The sequence below is a fragment of the Phyllobates terribilis genome, unplaced genomic scaffold, assembly GCF_046119375.1.
Source record: "Phyllobates terribilis strain yellow unplaced genomic scaffold, ASM4611937v1 Scaffold_46__1_contigs__length_10046794, whole genome shotgun sequence".
Lineage (NCBI taxonomy): Eukaryota > Metazoa > Chordata > Amphibia > Anura > Dendrobatidae > Phyllobates > Phyllobates terribilis.
The window spans coordinates 7,643,943-7,662,275 of NW_027362806.1; the positions used below are offsets into that span (position 1 = coordinate 7,643,943).

At 42.0% G+C, this 18,333-nt stretch overlaps 1 protein-coding gene across 1 annotated transcript in view; it reads right to left on the reverse strand.

The window, feature by feature from the left end:
• Positions 1 to 889: 889 nt before the first annotated feature.
• The window catches only part of LOC141191509 (uncharacterized), a 40,721-nt gene continuing 23,277 nt past the window's right edge, over positions 890 to 18,333 (reverse strand). Inside the window, exons 6-9 of the mRNA XM_073661402.1 lie at positions 18,180 to 18,303; positions 18,003 to 18,100; positions 17,714 to 17,804; positions 890 to 2,529 (exon numbers count right to left, since the gene is read on the reverse strand). Of these exons, the coding sequence (XP_073517503.1) occupies positions 1,058 to 2,529; positions 17,714 to 17,804; positions 18,003 to 18,100; positions 18,180 to 18,303 (1,785 nt within the window). The 3' untranslated portion in view covers positions 890 to 1,057. The remainder of the gene's footprint in view (positions 2,530 to 17,713; positions 17,805 to 18,002; positions 18,101 to 18,179; positions 18,304 to 18,333) is intronic.

Genomic DNA, 18,333 nt, shown 5'->3' on the forward strand with positions numbered 1-18,333 from the left:
TTCTTAGGAAAAAAAGTATCGATTTATTCTCGGATTGTCCATTAAAAAGAATGATTACATAAAATAATTAAATAGTTACAGAGTGATTGTCCATTTGTCCATAATTAGCTTAATAATTGAGATTCACCCATCTTTCCCTGGGATCCTGGATGGTAGATTGCATATGTCTGTGTCCAGCACGTCTCAGGATGACACCATGTGTCCGGGTAAAGAACGTGTTTCCTTGGGCCTACATCAGCAGCTGGTTTACACACATATCCTTGTCCTGTGGAATGGCAAGAGACCCCCCCTGTCTCTAACATGGGCTTTTATAGGCCTGTCATATAGCACCTGTTCTTTTAATTATGGTGCTGAATTAAAATACACAAATAGCGCATGTCATCTAGAAACCCCAGCACGACGGCTGATGCAATCTTATGTATGGTACAGAATTCAGAATTAAGAATAAAATGAATATCCATAATTAATATTTAACAATGGTGAGATAAAATTGATTAAAGTGTTCATGGAACGTCTTAAGCTGTTGCTCAGATTCCGTCCAGATGATTAAAATATCAAAGTAATGGTAGTAGGCAAGAGCCCTGATGGGACATGTGGACAAGAAGTCACTTTCAAGCTTGGCCATTAAAAGATTTGCGTACTGTGGAGCCATGTTACTTCCTATTGCTGTACCAGTCTCTTGTAGATATATATTGTTATGTTATCAAATTCTAATAATTGTGGGCGAAGATGAATTTTGTAATTTTCACCACAAAGGTGAAATAATCCTCCTGGTCTGTTTGCTTTCTCTCCCAGTACCTTTTCCTTCTACCACTGTTAGGTTTCTGGGAAGTTATACTTGCTCCTTTTATTTTTGGTTCTCATTAGCTTGCCTTCTTTGCCCTATATGAATGTGTTTTAGTTTCTCACTCAGGGTTTTTCATATCTTATGTCACACTTTTCTTTCCCCTTGTTGACAGTGTGTTGCAGACTCCCCTCTGGTTCCTCAGGAAATACGAGAAACTCCTCAACTGTCTATTTGGTAGTTAGGTCCGAGGTGGTGTTTTAAGTTGTGCAGCTAAGGCCTTTCTAGTGTATACAGAGACCAGTTGGGTGTAGTTGAGTCATTCTCCCCTGTGTGGGTTCTCTCGTGGCTATCAACATGCGCTTTCTGGTTAAAACATTTCCCACATTTTGAACATGAAAGAGGCTTCTCCCCTGTGTGACTTCTCTGATGTTTATTAAGAGTTGATTTCCGTGTAAAATATTTCCCACATTCTGAACATGAAAATGGCTTCTCCCCTGTGTGAGTTCTTTGATGTTTGATAAGATTTGATTTCTGGTTAAAACATTTCCCACAATCTGAACATGAAAAAGGCTTCTCCCCTGTGTGGGTTCTCTGGTGCTTAACAAAATAACATTTCTGGTTAAAACATTTTCCACATTCTGAACATGAAAATGGCTTCTCCCCTGTGTGGGTTCTCTGATGTCTGATTAGATTTGATGTCGCTATAAAACATTTCCCACATTCTGAACATGAAAATGGCCTCTCCCCTGTGTGGGTTCTTTGGTGTTTAACAACATCTGATTCATGTTTAAAACATTTTCCACATTCTGAACATAAAAAAGGCTTCTCCCCTGTGTGAGTTTTGTGATGTCTGATAAGATCTGATTTATTTACAAAACATTTCCCACATTCTGAACATGGAAATGGCTTCTCCCCTGTGTGAGTTCGCAGATGCTTGATAAGATTTGATTTCTTTGCAAAACATTTCCCACATTCTGAACATGAAAATGGCTTCTCCCCTGTGTGAGTTCTCTGATGTGCGAAAAGATTTGCTTTCCATTTAAAACATTTCCCACATTCTGAACATGAAAAAGGCTTCTCTTCTTTGTGGGTTCTCTGGTGACTGAGAAGAGATATTTTCTGCACAAAACATTTTCCACATTCTGAACATGAAAATGGCTTCTCCCCTGTGTGGGTTCTCTGGTGGGTATCAAGATTTCTTTTCCATTTAAAACATTTCCCACATTTGGAACATAAAAAAGGCTCCTCTTCTGTGTGGGTTCTCTTGTGTCTGAGAAGATATATTTTCTTTACAAAACATTTCCCACATTTTAAACATGAAAATGGCATCTCCAATGTATGAGTTCTCTGGTGACTAACAAGATCCGATTTCTGGTTAAAACATCTCCCACAATTGGAACAGGAAATTCGATTGTCTCCTGTGTACATTTTTTGATGTTTAAGAAAATACTTTTTGAGGGGAAAACTATTTCCATAGTCTGACTGTGAAAATGGCTTGTTTCGTTTAGGAGCAGTTCGTCTGTTAATGCCTCTTTTGTGACTGTGATTTTCCTTAGTAGTCGGTAATGAATCAGAAGTCAGGACCTGTTTTAAAGAATCCGATGACAAATCTTTGTTGTGAAGGGATGATGGTAAATCTGGAGTAACGGCATTCACTTCAATTGTATCCTGTGGGATCTCAAGATCATCTGATTTAGAAACTGAAGAGGTCAGCTGTCCCTCTGATCTCCTGGTACAGTCATCTGCCAAGAATAAAACCAATTATTATTTTTGAAGAAAATATCCTTGAATTTTATATTTCTGAACATTTAAACTGTCTGTAGAAATGGCAAGTTACGTAATAACATTGAATTATTCACTAAGACACTGACAGTTCACAGTCTAATAGAAAACTTCATAGCATGAACCAGTAGAGCGTGGTCCATCATCTGCCAGTGTAAAAACAGAAGTTTCTACATTATTATGGTCTCAAATGCTCCTGAAAAGCAACATGGCTTCCATAACCCAATTCAGCAATATCACTCCAATCTCCCCCTTGCTTCTAAGCCTTGCAGTGCGCCCAAACCACATTTAGCATCCATATATTTGGCATTACTCTAGTAAGAAGAACCCACTTAATTTATAGTGTGTGTGTGTGTGTGTGTGTGTGTGTGTGTGTGTGTGTGTGTGTGTGTGTGTGTGTGTGTGTGTGTGTGTGTGTGTGTGTGTGTGTATCTCCTGGAGTACAATATGAACACTATGTGTTGGGCAATAAAATAATATATTTGCAATTTTCAGTCTCCAACATCCAGGCGTGCAAATTTCCAGAAAGTGGTTGTGGAGTCAAAATAGTCACTACTCCTATAGATTCATTTCCTGAGGGTTATAATTTCCAAAACGGAGTCACTTTCTGGGGATTTCTACTGCTCTGATTTTCTGTCATTTTGTCATATTAAGGTTTCTGCAAATGGTGGGTCTCATCACCTCTGGGATCTGCTCCTGCGGCATCTGCTTCTGTCACCATACGTGGCCTCATTCATTCTGCAGAGAATCTAACTTCATGGTATATGTAGTCAAATGCCCATGTGGTCTACAATACGTATGGAAAACTATTCAACACATCAGGGACCGCATTGTCAAACACAAATCCACTATCCGTTGTGGCAAAACCTGGTTACTACTACCCTATCATTTCGCCAGGTATACAGTATAACAACTCAGGTTCCAGATGATCGAACAAGTATCCAGACCCAGACAAGGTGATAACCTTATTAAAATCCTTAAACAGCGGGAGTGGTTCTAGATCCACGCCCTTCATACACGGTCCCTCAAGGCTCTCAACCATGAAATAGATTGGCTAACCTGATCTTTTTTTCAGACACGCTAGATCAGCTCTATAACCCACTCCTACTCCCCCTCTCCAAGGGAGTTCCTCAAACCCCTTCCCCTCTCCCCTGCCCTCCCACTCCGATCTCCTCCACCCCTTCCCCTCCCACTCCGATCTCCTCCACCCCTTCCCCTCCCACTCCGATCTCCTCCACCCCTTCCCCTCCCACTCCGATCTCCTCCACCCCTTCCCCTCCCACTCCGATCTCCTCCACCCCTTCCCCTCCCCTTCTTACACACAGCTCCTATGTGTCATTCTTGCAAATCTAAGTACATACAAGGGACATACCCTCACACTGTATAGTTTCATACAAGACTCCATACATTTCCTACATCCCTCTCCATTATTGCTTTAATCCAGGGCACCATTTAACCCAACCAAAAGAAGCAGTTTTTTTCCCCCACCAAGATCAACCTCAGTTTTGCCGCTCATCCACACACCGTGATGACAATATAACAAAACTATCGCACATAACCTACAGCACAAGCGCGGACTTTGCCCATCGCAATGGTTACGCTACATGTGACACGACCATACAGTGAGCAGGCACTACCCAACAGACCCAGTCCCTGTGCCATGTCACCCGCCCATGACAACTTCCGGTGGGCGGGTATGACGCACGCACTTCCGCATTGCGGAAACTTACCTAAACCCTCCAGCTGCAACCAGAGACAGATGCACGAGACGAAGGAGTGGGAGCACCAGAACGCCAGTTCACAGCTCCATTAAAGGTAGCCACCCAGCACACGTTGTGCAGACAGACAAGCCACCTGGCAAGATCATACAACATGCTTCTATACTGATCTGTTTGGGCACCTGTACTCCCTATATGTCTCTGCCCTGTTACTTAATAAGCTTCATTACTTATCTGAGTGGGGCCCTATATTGCTGATATGTCTCTGCCCTATACCTAACATGCCTTTATACTCATCTGATACCTAACTTATTTACCACCTAAGCTCTATTGTTCTACTCCTTGGCCTTCCTCTGGCTCCTTTATGTAATCATTAACCCCTTTTTGACATTATAAGTAATAATTATTACATTTGGCGGATCGCACCCGCACAGAGGCTGTGCGGGTACGACAGCCACCAGGTGTGAGCTGATTCTGACAGCTGACACCCATCACTCAGTGCCAGGAGCGGTGCCCGCTCTGCTTCCGTCATTTTAACCCCATAAATGATGCAATTGCAGCATTTAGCGAGCTAGCAGAGGGACAAAAGCGTTTCTGCTCTTGGGTCAGAGACCCCTTATACCTGCGATCAGACTGCAGAAAGTGAAAGTGGGACTAAAATATATATGATGCAAGATGCTGTGGTAGCCATGCTGGTTCAGTATGCCTTCAATTTTGAATAAATCCCCAACAGTGTCACCAGCAAAGCACCCCCACACCATCACACCTCCTCCTCCATGCTTCACGGTGGGAACCAGGCATGTAGAGTCCATCCGTTCACCTTTTCTGCATCGCACAAAGACACGGTGGCTGGAACCAAAGATCTCAAATTTGGACTCATCAGACCAAAGCACAGATTTCCACTGGTCTATACTGTATGTAAGCTCATCAAGAGAATGCTAAGAGTGTGCAAAGCAGTCATCAAAGCAAAAGGTGGCTACTTTGAAGAACCTAGAATATAAGACATATTTTCAGTTGTTTCACACTTTTTTGTTAAGTATATAATTCCACATGTGTTAATTCATAGTTTTGATGCCTTCAGTGTGAATGTACAATTTTCATAGTCATGAAAATACAGAAGAATCTTTAAATGAGGTGTGTCCAAACTTTTGGTCTGTACTAATATATATATACCCATCAATAAATATTCTGAAAAAAAAAAACTATAAAAGTACACATATTTGGCATCACCGCATCCAGAATGACCTGACCTATAAAAATGTCCCACTAGTTAACCCCTTTAGTGAACACGGTTAAAAAAAAAAAAAAAAAAAAAAGGGCAAAAAACAGTGCTTTATCATCATCACACCGCCGAACAAAAAGTGAAATAAAATGCGATCAAAAAGACGAATGTAAATAAACATGGGACCACTGAAGACGTCATCTTGTCCTGCAAAAAACAAGCTGCCAGACAGTTTCCTCAGCCGAAAAATAAATTTATGCGATGCAAAAAAATTATTCTTCTATAAAATTGTTGGTTTCTGTTTATTCTGCCTCCCAAAAATCGGAATAGAAAGTGATCAAAAAATGTCACATGCCCGAAAATGGTAACAATAAAAACGTCAACTTGTCCCGCAAAAAACAAGCCTTACATGACTGTCGGCCGAAATATGGAAAAATTATAGCTCTCAAAATATGGCAATGCAAAAACTAGTCTTTTTTTTTTTTTTTGCAAAGTCTTATAGTGTATGATAGCTTTCAATCATAAAAATCAGATATAAATCTGGTATCGCTGTAATCGCAGTGACCCAAAGAATAAAGTTGTCTAATCACTTATACCGCACGAGGAACGGCGTAAAAAATAAATAAAACCAATTCTTCACCTGCTGCTGATTTGTTCCTTCTGCCTCCCAAAAATCGCAGTAAGGCTCGGCTCACATTTATCCTGCGCTCTGTGTTGAGCGCTTACACCGGGGTTTCTGTGTAAATCTCTGAAATAAATTATTCAGACGGAACCCCTGACGGAAGATTCCCAGTAATGAGGCAGATGGAGGCACGGTGGACGCCGTCTGGCCTGTGATCCCAGTGTCTGTCTTTTTATTAGGCGTGCATAAAAGTGCCCTTAGCCACAGTTTTGTAAACCTCTGAAAGGACACCACTAAACAAAGGCAAGACGAACTCCAGAGTAACTTTGCTGCCTCATTATAGTGAATGGATTCCTTGGGATACGGTTAGGATTATGTTGGGATTAGGGTTAAGGTTACGATTAGGATTAGGGTTGTGTTGAGGTTAGGATTAGACCTACGATTAGGGTTGGGGTTAGGGTTGTGTTAGGGTTAGCAGTAAAGAAAAAAAATGACAATATGGCGACTAGTGTTGAGCGCAAGTGCTCGCTACTTGACTTCATCAGGTGCTCGGGTATGCGCCTAGTATCGCGGGTGCTCAAGTGACATGCTCGAGTCTCCGCCCCATATGTTTCGCGTTTGTTATACAGCTAAAAAAAAAAACACGTGGGAATTGCCTACCATACACGTGAAATTCCGCAGCGGAAACGCTTTTAAAACACTTGGTAATACGTGCCCCATGGTCCCCAATGAAAATCTGCATGTTCTGTGCACGTGCTGCGGAATTTTCCGCAGCGGATTTTCTGTGCAGAAAAATCCGCAGCATGTCCATTATTTGTGCGTTTCCGCATGCGGATTTGACTACTCAATGCATTTGAAAAATGCAAGTCAAATCCGCTTGTTAAAAACGCTGCAAAAAAGCTTAAAGAACGCAAGGACAAGGACATGCAGAAATGCTGCGGAAATGTTCTGCTTCAATTCTGCATCGTGGGCACATAGCCATATAGGGTATCGGCGTACTCAGTTCAAATTGCGCAACAACTTTTGGAGTCTCTTCTTACCCTTGTGAAAATAAAAAAATTGGGGCTAAAATATCATTTTTTGTGGAAAAAGTTAGTTTTTTTTTATTTTCACGGGTCTACATTATAAACTTCTGTGAAATACCTGGGGGTTCAAGGTGCTCACCACACATCTAGAGGAGTTCCTTGAGGGGTCTAGTTTCCAAAATGTGGTCACATGTGGGGGGTTTCCGCTTTTAAGGCACATCAGGGCCTTCCCAAATGTGACATGGCGTCCTCTAATTATTCAAGCAAATTTTACATTTAAAAAGTCAAATGGCGCTCCTTCCCTTCCGAACCCTGCCGTCTGCCCAAACAGTAGTTCTTCCCAACATATGGGGTATCGGCGTACTCAGGAGAAATTGAACAACAAATGTTTTGGTACAATTTCTCCTGTTATGCTTATGAAAATGCAGAATTTGAGTCCCAAAAACATTTTCGTGGAAAAAATGTGAAAACTTTATTTTTACGGCTCAATGTTATAAAATTCTGTGAAGCACCTGGTGTTATGATCTGCTACAGGGACTAAGGAAAGACAGGAGATCTGTCCCTACAATAGAACTAAACTAGATCCCTACGATGTAACGGGGAACCTGATCCTGCGATCAGACCCGCTAAAGTCCTCGGCTAGTCTGTACGAAGACCTATAGATGAGAGGGAGGGATCCCTACAAGAACTAGGGACTGGGATAAGTTGGACACCTCCTAGCAGAAATAGTAGCAGTCAAAGACAAACACACAACAAAAAGCAAAGAGGTCAGAAGACCTAGCAAAACTAACAGAGAACGGCAACAGAGCACCAAGCTAGCTCAAGAGTAGTAAATACAATGAAGTCCAGCAAAGCCAGGAGGGCGGAGCCGGATTAAATAGGCAAAAATGGTCATGTGACCAGCAAACTAAAAAAAACCTAACAGGAGAGTTCTAACAGTACCCCCTCTTCTATGAGGATCCTCCGGATCCCCTAGGCCCAGGCTTATCAGGAAACCTCCTGTGAAACGCTCTGACAAGTCTGGAAGCAGAAACATCATCCGCCCTCACCCATGAGTTATCCTCAGGTCCGAAACCCTTCCAAGCGATGAGATACGGCAAACTCCCTCTATACCGTCTAGAATTTAGGATGCGGGAAATTTCATATTCCCCGTCCTCCACCACCGGAGGAACAGTGGCAGAGGCGTCACCATCCGACACATCAGCTTTTTTCAACAGAGAAACATGAAACACCGGGTTAATCTTCCAGGACGTAGGAACCTCCAACCTAACAGCAGATTGGTTAACTATCTGAAGCACCTTAAAGGGCCCTACGAACTTGGGACCCAATTTTTTAGAAGGAATCCTCAATCGCAGATTCTTAGAGGACAACCAAACCATGTCACCAACAGCCAACAAAACCTCTTGCCGTTTCCTATCAAAGTACCTTTTAGATTTTTTGTTAGCCTCCTGAAGATTACCACGCACATCCGTCCAAACTCTCTCCAAATCACCGGAAAAACTCTCCTCCTCAGGCACAGCCGATACCAATTTGGAGAATGACCCAAAAGACGGATGTCTCCCAGAACAACAAAAAAAGGCGAACACCCAGCAGAAGAGGATGTATGGTTGTTAAGAGCAAATTCAGCAAGTGGCAGAAACTCAGACCACCCCTCTTGATTGTCTGCCACAAAACAACGCATGAACTGCTCAACATCCTGGTTCTTCCTTTCTGTCTGGCCATTAGACTCAGGATGATATCCGGATGAAAACGACAAATGAACTCCCAACCTGTCACAAAAGGCACACCAAAAACGAGCCACGAACTGAGGTCCCCTATCAGAAACAATGTCAGTAGGAACACCATGTAGTCTGACAATTTCCTTGACAAAGGCCTTAGCGAGTGTCTTAGCGCAAGGCAGTTTGATGAAGGGAACCAAGTGACACATCTTGCTAAAATGGTCCACGACCACCCAGATGACCGTGAAACCTTCAGACAGGGGAAGGTCAGTAATAAAGTCCATAGCCAGATGTGTACAAGGTGCACTAGGAACCTCCAGAGGGCAAAGCAACCTCGCAGCAGGAGCATGCGAAGACTTGGATCTAGCACACACAGTACATTGGCGCACCCACTTAATGACTTCCTTCTGCCATCCAGGCCACCAAAAACTGCGACCTACAAGTCTCTTGGTCTCAGAAATTCCTGGATGACCTGCCAACCGAGACTCATGACACTCAACAAACAAATCTCTCCTAAAGGTCCTAGGCACAAACAACCTCCCATGGGGAGTGTTAGATGGGGCATTCTCCTGAGCTTTAAGAATCTCATCCTCCAAAACGGAGTCCAAAGCAGCAATCACAACACCTTCTTGTAAAATGCTCTCCTCTTCCTCCTCAACACCGACCATGGGAGAAAAGCTGCGAGACAAAGCATCCGCTTTAACATTCTTGGTACCCGGGATGTAAGTAACGGAAAAATTAAACCGCGAGAAAAAAAGTGCCCACCTAGCCTGACGGGCATTCAAGCGCTTGGCAGCATCAAGATAGATCAGATTTTTATGATCAGTGAAAACCTGAATGGGAAATACAGCACCTTCCAAGAGGTGACGCCAGTGTTCAAATGTGAGTTTAATCGCCAGCAATTCCCGATTACCAATATCGTAATTAAGTTCAGTCTCAGAAAATTTTTTTGAAAAAAAGGCACAGGGATGTACTCCATCCTTGTTTTCCTGAGACAACACCGCACCGACCCCCACCGAAGAAGCATCAACCTCAACCAAAAACGGCTTAGTCACATCAGGCTGCATAAGGATGGGAGCAGAGGTGAACCTCTCCTTTAGAAACACAAAAGCTTCAATCGCCTCAGAAGTCCACTGAACCGCATTAGCACCTTTCCTGGTGAGATCGGTCAGCGGTTTGACAATAATAGAAAAATTTTTTATGAATTTTCTGTAATAATTGGCGAAACCCAAAAACCTCTGTATCGATTTCAAACCAATAGGCCTAGGCCATTCCTGCACAGCTTGAACTTTAACCGGGTCCATCTCAAAACCTTCACTGGAGATAATGTAGCCCAAAAAACTAATTCTCTGTACAGCGAACTCACATTTCTCCAGCTTAGCAAAAAGCGAATTGTCCATTAATAACTGTAATACCTCACGTACGCTCCGCCAATGAGACTCCAGATCAGGCGAATAAATCAGAATGTCATCCAAATACACAACCACATTTTTGCCGATTAAAGGTCTAAGGATGTCATTAATAAGATTCTGAAAAAATGCTGGTGCATTGGTAAGACCAAAAGGCGTAACCAGGTTCTCAAAATGACCCACAGGAGTGTTAAAAGCAGTCTTCCATTCATCACCCTCCTTCATGCGCAACAAATTGTATGCCCCCCGGAGATCAATTTTAGAGAACCACTTGGCCCCCGCTAACTGGTTAAATAAATCAGGAATCAATGGCAGTGGGTAAGGATTGCGTACAGTAATTTTATTAATCTCACGAAAGTCCAGACAAGGACGTAAACCGCCATCTTTTTTTTTTAAAAAAAAAAATCCAACAGCCACAGGAGACTTGGAAGGCCTAATGTGACCGGCGGCCAAGCTTTTCTGTATGTATTCCTCCAAAGCCTTTCTCTCAGGAATAGTAAGATTAAATAAACGACTTTTAGGAAGAGTCGCTCCAGGGACAAATTCAATGGTACAATCATAGTCTCTATGGGGAGGCAAAATTTGCGATTCCTTCTCAGAAAAAACTTTCCAAAAATCCTGAATAGGTACAGGTAATTCCCCTTTATCCACAGCAGCAATGCGCCCGTTACAACACTTGTCATAACACTTAGGGCTCCACGACTTAATTTCATTGGTAGACCAATCCAGTACAGGATTGTGCAATTTTAACCAGGGTAACCCCAATATTACTGGAGAAGGCAAATTATCCAATACCACCAAATCCAAATTCTCTTGATGAATACCATTAATAGTGAGGGGAAATTCACAGACCTTATGAGTAACACTCTTCAAGGGAGAGCCATCAACAGAAACCACAGCAATAGGGGATGACAAAAGTTTAGGTTCTAATCTAAGTTTTTCCAAGAATCCCCCATCAATCACATTCAGAGTAGAACCACAATCCACAAATACCCGAAATTCAATTAATTCATCCTGAGCAGCAGTAGTGGCAGATAGGAATACACCCTTAGAATTTAAACAGGCTATACGTGCATGACTGACCATTTTTTTTTCTTTCTTCATACGAAGCACACAGTTCTTAATCAAATGACCAGAATTTCCGCAATAGAAGCACAAACCTTCAGAAAGCCTGCGGTCTTTTTCCTGAGAGCGGGGTGCCATCGCCCCAATCTCCATCGGCTCTCCATTGTCAGCACAGACCCTCTCAGGACTTGGAGCTGACATAGCAGAGGATTTGCTCTCATTAACCCTTGCACGCAGTCTCCTGTCCACCCGTATAGCTAATTGCATTGCCTCCTGCAAGTTTCCAGGTGTGGGATAAGCAATCAGTAAATCCTTAACCCTTTCACATAGCCCTGCAAGAAACAAGCTTTTCAAAGCTGAATCGTTCCACCCCACCTGGGCAGACCACCGACGGAAGTGAGAACAATATTTTTCCACATTACCTGATCCCTGCCTCAGATGTCTCAATTCAGACTCAGCAGATGAGACACGATCAGGATCATCGTACAACAAACCCAAAGCAGAAAAAAAAACTATCCACTGATCTAAAGCACGGATCACTAGGTTGGAGGGATAAGGCCCATCCCTGAGGATCTTTGCGCAAAAGTGACATTATGAACCCCATGCACTGTGATTCATCACCAGAGGATCCGGGTCTCAAACGAAAATACAATAAACAAGCATTTTTAAAAGAAAAAAAATCTTGTTGTTCACCAAAAAATAGATCAGGCAGACGTACCTTAGGTTCCACAAAATGTGCTCCAGAACAGCTACTCACGTGTTGTTGGAGCCTTACCACCTCCAGAGAGAGTCCCTGCAAGCGTTGAGCCAAATCTTGAACCGAGACCATGATGGAAAACTGGAGGTCTTTCCTTAGAGAAAATTTTTTTCTTTTTTCTTTTTGGGCTGGACTTACTGTTATGATCTGCTACAGGGACTAAGGAAAGACAGGAGATCTGTCCCTACAATAGAACTAAACTAGATCCCTACGATGTAACGGGGAACCTGATCCTGCGATCAGACCCGCTAAAGTCCTCGGCTAGTCTGTACGAAGACCTATAGATGAGAGGGAGGGATCCCTACAAGAACTAGGGACTGGGATAAGTTGGACACCTCCTAGCAGAAATAGTAGCAGTCAAAGACAAACACACAACAAAAAGCAAAGAGGTCAGAAGACCTAGCAAAACTAACAGAGAACGGCAACAGAGCACCAAGCTAGCTCAAGAGTAGTAAATACAATGAAGTCCAGCAAAGCCAGGAGGGCGGAGCCGGATTAAATAGGCAAAAATGGTCATGTGACCAGCAAACTAAAAAAAAACTAACAGGAGAGTTCTAACACCTGGGGGTTCAGGGTGCTCACCACACATCTAGATAAGTTCCCTGAGGGGTCTAGTTTCCAAAATGGGGTCACTTGTGGGGGGTTTCCACTGCTTAGGCACATCAGGGGCTCCCCTAAAGCAACATGACGTCCGCTAATTATTGAAGCAAATTTTACATTCAAAAAGTCAAATGGCGCTCCTTCCCTTCCGAACCCTGCCGTGCGTCCAAACAGTGGTTTTCCCCCACATATGGGGTATCTGTATGCTCGGGGGAAATTGCACAACAAAGTTTTTGTTCCATTTTTTCCTGTTACCCTTGCGAAAATAAAAACATTAGGGTCTAAATTTAAATTTTTGTGAAAAAAAGTTAAATGTTCATGGTTTTCTTCCACATTCCAAAAATTCCTGTGACTCACCTGAAGGGTTATTAACCCCTTCATGACCTTGGGATTTACCGTTTTTTTTGTATTTTCGTTTTTCACTCCCCTTGTTCCCAGAGCCATAGCGTTTTTATTTTTTGGTCAATATGGCCTTGTGAGGGCTTATTTTTTGCAGGACGAGTTGTACTTTTAAACGCAGTTGCTAGTTTTACCATATTGTGTACTGGAAAACGGGAAAAAAATTCCAAGTTCCAATTCCACAGTTGTTTTTTTTTTTTCTTTCCACGTTCACTGGATGCTAAAACTGACCTGTCATTATTATTCTCCAGGACATTACGAGTTCGTAGACACCAAACATGTATAGGTTCTTTTCTATTTAAGTGGTGGAAAAAAAATCCAAAGTTTGCGTAAAAAAAAAAAAAAAAAAAAAAATGGCGCCATTTTCTGAGACTTGTAGAGTCTTCAATTTTTGGGATCTGGGGCCGGGTGAGGACTTATTTTTTGCGCGCCAGGCTGACGTTTTTATTGATACCATTTTGGGGTAGATCCGTTGTTCTGATCACCCGTTATTGCATTTTATTGCAATGTTGTGGCGATCAAAAAAAACGTAATTCTGCCATTTGGAATTTTTTTCTCGTTACGCCGTTTACCTATCAGATTAATTCTTTTTTATATTGATAGATCGGGCGATTCTGAACACGGCGGTACCAAATATGTTTATGTGGGGTTTATTTTATTTTATTTTGAATGGGGCAAAAGGGGGGTGATTTAAACTTTATTTTTTAACATTTTTTTTAATATTTTTAAAAACATTTTTTAAACTTTTTGCATGCTTCTATAGTCTCCAGAGGAGACTAGAAGCAGCAACTGCCTGATCGCCTCTGCTACATAAAGGTGATGAACAGATCCCCTCTATGTAGCAGTAATGAGTATCGACCGCTAGGTGGCGCTCATAGCGATCTTTACATGACAACCACTGGGCTCTGCAGTAGACCTAGGGTTGTCATGCCCACCCATCGGTGACCCGCGATCACGTGACGGGGTCACCGATGGGCGGGGTAAGTGACGCGCTTCCGGCGCAGCGCTGTTAAGTTCTGCTGTCAGAGATTGACAGCAGCATTTAACATGTAAACAGACGCGGGTGGATCATGATTTTCAACATTTTCTTCACATTTCCGATTTTTTTCACCAAGTAACGCATGTCATATCAAATACATTTTACCACTATTATGAAGTACAAGATGTCACAAAAAAACAGTCTCAGAATCAGCGGGATCCTTCAAAGCTTTTCCGAGTTATAACCTCAAAGTGACAGTGGTCAGAATTGTGAAAATTGGCCCGGTCATTAACGTGCAAACCACCCTCGGGGGTAAAGGGATTAAGGGAACTTCACAGACTCTCCCAGCTATAGGTGATGCATCAAGTTTATAGAACACATAAATTGCTATTTGATCGTGGGCTTAGACCACATTCACTGTGCTAGATGTAAGACAAACTCAGCAGACTTATTACATATGCTTTGCTCTTGTTTTAACTTGGAATCCTTTTGGAAGGGCGTACAAGACACTATAAACAGAATGTACTTAGCACAAATAGACGTCACTCCTTTGGTATGCATATTGGGTTTATTAAAGATTTAGTTATTGATGAACATGGTAAATCTGCTGTTTCTCAAATGTTATATATGGCCAAGAAATTAATAGCTCAACACTGGATAAAAGACCAGACCCCCACAATCCCAGAGTCCATAAACAAGATTAACTTTCTCCTAAACTTGGAAAGAAATATCTCAAGAGAAATGCTATCACTAAATTTGAAAATCGATGGGCCTTTTGGATTGATAGATCCGGTTGTGCTTCGCGAGAACTGCAAAGATAATGTCTAGGTCTCTTTTAAGCTTCTAAATCCTATACTATAGAATTCCTGAAGGTATACATGTGATATCGATGTTATTTGTACTATATTAGCAAATGACGAAATACATTATACATTCTGACAAATGGTACAGTTGGGCTCAAAAGTTTACATACCCCGGCTGAATTTTTGCTTTCTTCGCCTTGTTTCAGAGAACATGAATGATAACAAAAACCTTTTTCTCCCCTCATGGTTATTGGTTGGGTGAAGCCATTTATTATCAAACTACTGTGTTTTCTCTTTTTAAATCATAATGACAACCAAAAACATCCAAATGGCCCTCATCAAAAATTTACATACCCCAGTTCATAATACGGTGTATTGCACCCTCTAGCATCAATGACAGCTTGAAGTCTTTTGTGGTAGTTGTGGATGAGGTTCTTTATTTTCTCAGATGGTAAAGCTGCCCATTCTTCTTGGCAAAAAGCCTCCAGTTCCTGTAAATTCCTGGGCTGTCTAGCATGAACTGCGCGCTTCAGATCTCCCCAGAATGGCTCAATGATAGTGAGGTCAGGAGACTGAGATGGCCACTCCAGAACCTTCGCTTTGTTCTGCTGTAGCCAATGACAGGTCAACTTGGCTTTGTGTTTTGGATCATTGTCATGTTGGAACGTCCAAGTACTTCCCATGCGCAGCTTCCGGGCTGATGAGTGCAAATTTGCCTCCAGTATTTGCTGATAATGTGCTGCATTCATCTTTCCTTCAACTTTTACCAAGTTTCCTGTGCCTTTGTAGCTCACACATCCCCTAAACATCAGCGATCCACCTCCGAGCTTTACTGTAGGAATGGTGTTCCTTTCATCATAGGCCTTGTTGACCTCTCTCCAAATGTAACATTTATGCTTGTGGCCAAAAAGTTCAATTTTGGTCTCATCACTCCAAATTACCTTGTTCCAGAAGTCTTGAGGCTTGTCTCTGTGATGTTTGGCGTATTGTAGGTGAGATACTTTGTGGCATTTGCACAGTAATGGCTTTCATCTGGCGACTCGACCATGCAGCCCATTTTTCTTCAAGTGCCTCCTTATTGTACATCTTGAAACAGCCACACCGCTAGTTTTCAGAGAGTCCTGAATTTCAGCTGATGTTATTTGTGGGTTTTTCTTTGCATCCCAAACAATTTTCCTGGCAGTTGTGGCCAAAATTATTGTTGGTCTACCTGACCGTGGTTTGGTTTTTACAGAGCCCCTGATTTTTCCATTTGTTAATCATAGTTTGAACGCTGCTGACTGGCATTATCAATTCCTTGGATATCTTTTTGTATCCCTTTCATCTGTTATACAGTTCAACTACCTTTTCCCGTAGATCCACTGACAATTCTTTTGCTTTCCTCATGACTCACAATCCAGAAACGTCACTGGCTGGATGAAAGATGCAAGAGTCTGTCTGGATCCCAGAAACTCACTCAGCTTTTATACACACACACACTGATTACAAGCAAACAGGTCACAGGAGAGGATGTTACCTTTAGTAGCCATTCAAACCCATTTGTGTCAAATTCTGTGCATGTTATCAGGCCAAAATCACCAGGGTATGTGAACTTTTGATCAGGGTCATTTGGATGTTTTTGGTTGTCATTAAGATTTAAAAAGAGAAAACACAGTAGTTTGACAATAAATGGCTTCACCCAACCAATAACCATGAGTGGAGAAAAAGGTTTCTTGTTATCATTCATATTCTCTGAAATAAGGCCAAGAAAGGAAAAATTCTGCCAGGGTATGTAAACTTTTGAGCACAACTAGAGGTCATTCCCGCCTCCCTATCCTTTACTGAACCGTGAATCTACTTTACTGATTATGTTGCACTTTAATATATCTTGTTGTATTTTGTTGGGGCGGGAGGGATTTGGGACTTGTGGGGATACTTTTGTGTATTGTAATATTTATATACAAAAACTTACAATTAAAAACATCATAACTCAGAGGCGGCAGATCTATCTTATGTGTATTGGGACTGCCGGGAAATTAGGGAATTTTGGGAACCAGTTAACACATTTGTTGCTGAGAGGCTGAATATTGTTTTGTCATTTCATTTTTTTTTTTATAGGAGTCAGGATGGATTTTCCTACTAAGGATCTAATTACTTCACAGTTATTATCTGCAAGGGGTTTTATTTTTAAGAACTGGATAACTTAGAAAAATATAATTTTCTAACAGCAGCTTAGGCAAAGTTGCACATCCCAATAAATGAAAAGCTGGAATAAGTAGGAGAAAAAGAATTTAAGAAATATGGGCAAGAATTATTGATTGAAGGGTTTTCTCTTCTTTTCTCTTCTCTGAATGGGGGGGGGGGTGTCAGGGAAGTGTTTAAATAGAAAAAGAAAGGAGAAAATATATAATTCTATTATATTTCTTGTGTTTTTGTGACTGTGGTTTATATTTGAGCATATAAATAAAAAGGACTTGGACTGGGGTCTCGTCATAAAAGCAAGGCCCACCATACGGATTATATTTTTGTTCACATGATTGTCTATGTTGTCAGCAAATTTTACGTACGCTGTCATTTTGCTTTGCGGTTTAGGGACCTGTGAAGGTAAGGGTCAGCGTCTACTAATCCCAGGGGGTAGGGTGCGTTCTCCGGACTGTAAGCTCTGGTCGGAACATGTCTCACTCCAACAGGACTGTCAACGCTCAAAGTAATGGGGACAGTTTTGGTTTAGCAGGAAAAGGGTGACTGATTGATTGTGATATGAACGGACTACACCGAGGAGAAGATAACCACATCTAGTGACTGAGAAGAATCTGTGACTTTTCGGCATTTAGTGGTTACTACTCACCTGGGTAGTCATATGTAGGAATCTCCTCCTTACACCACTCATCACCCCTCACATATGTCTCTGTAGTATTAATATGGGTCAGATCTTCACCCTGAAACAAATATTATAAAAGTCACAGACAGATGGAGAAGTCACATCTATGATCAGCTCTAATCCTGCCATCTCCACCGTTCTCATTACACAAGTATAAAACATATAATAATGGTGGATAAAACAAGACTGAGCACAAGACCTTCACAGCCGTCTACACATCATAGGGGAGATCTCATGACACCTTCTCTCCATCTACCTGATGATCCTGAGGAACATTGGGATCTTCTTGTTTACAGTCCTGTGGAAGAAGAGGACGGGGACATCTCTCTGGTGTTGTCCTCTTACTGGATAGATCTGGAGGAAACACATACAGGGACTGAATTCATTCTTTACATACAGATAATTATAGGCCGTGTGTATTTAATCCTATTACCTGGTGATGTGAGGGGCTGGGGAACCTCCATCATGATGTCCTTGTACAGATCTTTGTGTCCTTCTAAATACTCCCACTCCTCCATGGAGAAATAGACGGTGACATCCTGACACCTTATAGGAACCTGACACATACAATGATACCATCATCCCCC